At 36.7% G+C, this 4,842-nt stretch overlaps 1 protein-coding gene across 8 annotated transcripts in view; it reads left to right on the top strand.

Annotated features, from left to right (window-relative positions):
- Nucleotides 1–4,081, top strand: part of FAM169B (family with sequence similarity 169 member B) — a 49,295-nt gene extending 45,214 nt beyond the window's left edge. For 7 of the 8 annotated variants that reach the window (XM_019619548.2, XM_031555343.1, XM_031555342.1 and 4 more), the window contains one exon: nt 2,476–4,081. In XM_019619548.2, the coding sequence (XP_019475093.1) occupies nt 2,476–2,532 (57 nt within the window). In that variant the 3' untranslated portion in view covers nt 2,533–4,081. The remainder of the gene's footprint in view (nt 1–2,475) is intronic. The other variant, XM_010717534.3, reaches the window with a different exon arrangement.
- Nucleotides 4,082–4,842: the final 761 nt, after the last annotated feature.

Raw genomic sequence — 4,842 nt, 5'->3', positions numbered from 1 at the left:
AAAGAAAAGAAAAAAAATTGTTTGTATTACATTGTGTTTTCCAAGTCTTGGGAATGAACACTGTTAAAGCTGTTGTGAGAATTTTACAATCATAGGTATTCCAAAAATGTTTCTGCAACCTTGAGGTTAGAGTTTTTAATTTTGCAAGGTGATGTGGCTGCATCTAGTGGCAGTACAGATAAACTGCAGCACCAGGATACTGTGCAGAGATGCATAGAATATTGATGTATACATATATCTATAAATTCAATCTCCTTAGCATGTCATCACCCGTAGCTGCAATCATTCGTGTTGAGTTAATTTTAATTGTTTGAAAAATGGAGAGATTTACTTACAGCGAATACCCCCAGTGATAGAAACACAGTAACATTTTTCTTCTGTGGCCGACTGGAGAAACAGAAATCATTTAACGTGATTGTTTGAGTCCTAGTTGCTGAATTTACAAGATAGAGTTAGTGTTAATGAATAGAGTTAATGAAGTTTAGACTGTTCTGCTCGCCCTCTCCTTCTTCATCATTTTAAAATAGTTTATGAATACGCACAAAACTTGTAACTGTGAAGCCAATGCAAAAAATCAACACTTCAAGCACTAATTTAACGTATTTCAAATGGTTGGTTATAATCTTTTCTCTGAGTTGTTCAGAGTATTTTCTGACAAGGAAGAAGGTTATGAATTTTCTGGGCCTTAGAATGAATGGATTATTAATTCAGCAGCACTTTCAGGCTAAGAAAGACCCAGAGTCATTTGGTTTCTAACATCGTAAGGAGCTAAAAATAAGATTCTTAAGGTTTAAATGCTCCCTTCTAACAGAGGAGCTACATTCACCTGGTCTTGGTAGTACACTTTCTACAGTTCAGTATTGTCTGGTCTTTCTCTCTTCAAGTAATAATCAAAAATTAGATCTGCTTAGTGCCACTTGGCTGTTCTTTGCAAGTTTTGCCTCATCATTAATCACTCAGATTCTTCTGAAACCTTGAAAAAACGGGCTTACGGACTCCCTTCAAACTGCTCAGTGTGATATTTTAATCTGTGAGGATGATGGAAGCTACCAAAAGACAGATATAGACAAAAACATATTTTGAACAACTTACCCAACTTAATCAGATATAAATTCTTATGCAGAAACTGAAGAAGTATTCAGATAACATCTACAAAAGGTACCTCTGTGGTAGAGCTAGATGATTGGCCTGGGAACTCTTTCAAGTGTGGAGCTTTAAATATTTAAGTGCTAGTCAGGAAGCTGTTAGAGAACAGAGATTGCTGTTTCTTGATCAAACAGATTAAATTGTCTTTTGTGGTACTGTCATCATTTGCCCTGGTTTGTTTAATTAACAAAAGCAAGGTAAGAGGGGTAGCATCCAAACAACTTTTTCTCGTGCATTTTTTGAAGTGAAAATCTGTGTGAAAACCTGCTGAGATTTTTTCACTTTTAACTGTTTCTGGGGAGAACTATTCTCATTTCTCCAGAGGGTAAACAGATCTCTTGTGTGAACAGATCTGTGTCAAACTAATAAACCCAGACAATCAGATGCAAACCAGGTGAATAAAATGCAGTGATAAATTTGCCATTTTGAGTTGCTTTGTCATTGGTGGCCTTTTCCCTTTTTAGTGAATTAGGTATGAGAAAAACCATCACAAATAGTAGTGGGTGTTATTTTACTTGTGGCCCATTGATTTATATAGCTAATTGGTAGCAGTTTGTGATAATATAAATAATAAAGACTGTTTCTCACTACTGTTTTTGTTTTGATCCTTACTGAGACAAACAAAGTGTAACCAAGCTGGTATACAGCACATTCTGAGGTTTGCACATGCAATGGTTTTCCAAACTCAACTCGTGTGTTTTCCTGCACCTCAACAGTGGCTTGAGCCTGACACCTTTAAAGTGAGGAGGCCAGTCCTTACAGTCTGAAGCGCTTTATGCCACTACTGAGCTGCAGAACTGACTGTTCTTAGCTTTTTGCAGGATAGAGGCTCCAGACAGGCCAACAGGTTTCAGTGGAGCCTCAGCTTAGTTACAGGAATATATATCTGACACAAAAATCTCAGTGAGGCTTTTTCACTTAATAAAGAAAAAGGATTGAGGAATTGGAAGGAAAACAAAGAGCTGTAGGGATTGTTTCTCCAACATGTTTTGATTGCTGCACAAGAATTAAATGAGTTTGTTTTCTTCAGACATGAATCTCCTGGGGGAACCATAGCAGTGCTGACCCCTGTGGTGTACACTCTCACATTATGTGTTGTGGTCATGGCTCTAGAGCCCACCCAGTCAGATAAAGGCTTCATGAACTTCCAATTTTCTTCATGCTGACACTTCTGGAAACGCAGGCAGAGCAGCAGGAAAGGAGCTGTTCTTTGTAAACAATGCAGCAAAGTTTCTTGACCTTGCATGTTTATGGGGACCTTCAGTGACACAGGCAAGTCAACGCTTATGTTATTTCTGCATCATCTGATGTTCTTGGTTCTGATTTCAGGGCATGGAATACATTCTTGATGTTGAGAAAGAAGCAGGAGGTACCACAGGAAAATAAATAAATGAACAAAGAAGATGACATAGCAAGCAGTAAAAGGACTCTAAACTCACTGAGTCCTGAGCGGCAGGACATAGAACAAGGTGGAGGCAATAGTCATCAATGCAAAGGATCCAGAAGAGGAGCAGATCCTGGGGATGTTGTTGGAGACAAGGCTGTCAAATGATTCAGAATTATACCATAACTGCACTCTAAAAATGCAGCAAAATCTCAGTCTAGTTTTAAAAAAAAAAATGTAATCGAGTGTGCATAATTTGTAACACCAGATAAATTTTTTTTCAGGAAGATGTAATTTTTTTTGCAAGGAGCATGTTCTCTGTCTTGTGTTTTGTTTTAATAAAGCTTTTCTTTAGTGATTGTCTTTTCATTTTTTTTCTTACCAAGTGATTGAGCCTAGTTATTTCCCTGCTCAGGAAAGATTTTAATGGATTGCATGAGATGACCAAAAGGGAATAATTGGAGGGCTCGCAGATTCTGATGTAAGAAGATATTTCTATGGAAACCACATCCTGCATTATGGAAGAGAGATACCGCAACACACATTGGTATCAGAATGACAGCTGTAACCTTCCTTTCAAAGTGAACAATTGATGTTTCAATTGCTTTCATTTGAGCTTTTCTAGCAGAAAAATCTGCCTTAAACCCTGTGGTGGACAGGAGGTTATGCAAACTCCATTAATGCAGAAAAAGTTCAGTACACAGAAGAAGGCGAGCTATAGGCCTTAAGCTGCCTTTAAATTCAGACACTGTGATCATTCTGTGAGCAATTTTAGAGTGTAGCACTTTGTGTAGATTATATATTGCATGTTTCATTTCAGGTAGGATCTTTTTTTTAATTTAATTAACATAGAAGTGTAACATGTTTCACCAGATTACTTGGGTCACGGCTCGATGAAGAAATCTTGTTCACTGAAAACTGATTCTGTATTAAATTCTTTTTAGTGAAAAATTTCTAATGCTTGAATATGGTATTAATAATTGAAAGTGAATTCTTAAGAATCAGGTCTTTAGTCTTGTGAGGAATTCTCTGCAAAGAGATGAGCCCAGTGGTGAGCAGCACCAGAGTCTTGAGGAACCTGAATAGATTTAGCAGCCTGAATTCTTAAATGGATGTCTTGGAAGAAGAAGAGGTAGCTATTTCTTTCCAGAAACAAATCCAGTATTGCCAGGGAGGCTCTGTTCCTAGGGCTCTTTTGTCTCAAAGAGAATAAGAGGATACAGTTAGGACTAACTGAATCTTCAGGTTGATAGTCTACAGGCTACAGAGGAGTACAGACTTGCTCTTCATTCTTTCAGAAATGTGGGCTTATGGAACAATTAGTCTGAGTATTTATTTGTTTATTAATTTTTGTTGATATTTGTGCTCTAATGTATCTGATTCATTTAGAAGCTTGGATCTTGACACTACATGGATTTTAAGGCTAGAAATTTCATTATGTTCATCAATCTTGATGTTTTACATATTGTAAGCCAGACAGTTTTATGCATTGTTGCTGTATCAAAAATGATTGGTTTTGGTTGAAATATAGCCCATTTTATAGAAAGATGATTTTGATTTGACAGTTTTGTTTCTCAGTTGTTGGGAAACAGGAAATCTACCATGTTCCTTATTGAGTTTTTCTAAAGTTTGTTTACATGTGCACTCGGTGTTCCAGTCCGAATTCATTTGGTTTAGGTCACCCATGGAGGATTTTTCTCTTCTGTTTAATGCTGAGCTATGGCTCTGGTACTATTAGGACTCCTTCCATGAAGGGATGATAGTCCCAAAGACCTAAGAGGATCTGAAGCAAAAATAGGTGTAATATTTTCACTGTCTTAAGAGAATATAGTAGAGAAAGCACAAATATCTTTTTCTCCCAGTGAAAAGTCTTTTACCAAAAAGAAATCTGTTTATTCAAGGGTAGAATGATTTCAAAGTACTGTGAAAGTTGGCAGAGTTTTAAATGAGCATTTCAATTATTGGACTTAGATTTTCAAAATATTATATTTAAATTATTATTTTATTATATTATTTGAAATTTTTCTGAATGTACACTCTCATAATTGTGTCTTGACATGATGGCATTTTTGCTTAGGAGACAAGAAGGCAAATGTCTGTGTATGAGATGACATCAGTGATCAGCCCTGAGATGTTTGAATCTGTTTCTTTGAGGCAGATTTTCCAGACCTTAAATCATTCTTATCCTTTCAGAGAGATTTTTTTTTCTTTTAAATTCCTTTTAGAAGCTTTAACATCATCAGAGACCCATTTCCAGTTACAGTCTCTCTGTTACAGGCTAGCATTTCCCGACTGCTGAGACGTGGCTGTAA

Source organism: Meleagris gallopavo, chromosome 12 (genome assembly GCF_000146605.3).
Source record: "Meleagris gallopavo isolate NT-WF06-2002-E0010 breed Aviagen turkey brand Nicholas breeding stock chromosome 12, Turkey_5.1, whole genome shotgun sequence".
In the NCBI taxonomy this organism is placed as follows: Eukaryota; Metazoa; Chordata; class Aves; order Galliformes; family Phasianidae; genus Meleagris; species Meleagris gallopavo.
This window is presented reverse-complemented; position numbering and strand designations above follow the sequence as displayed.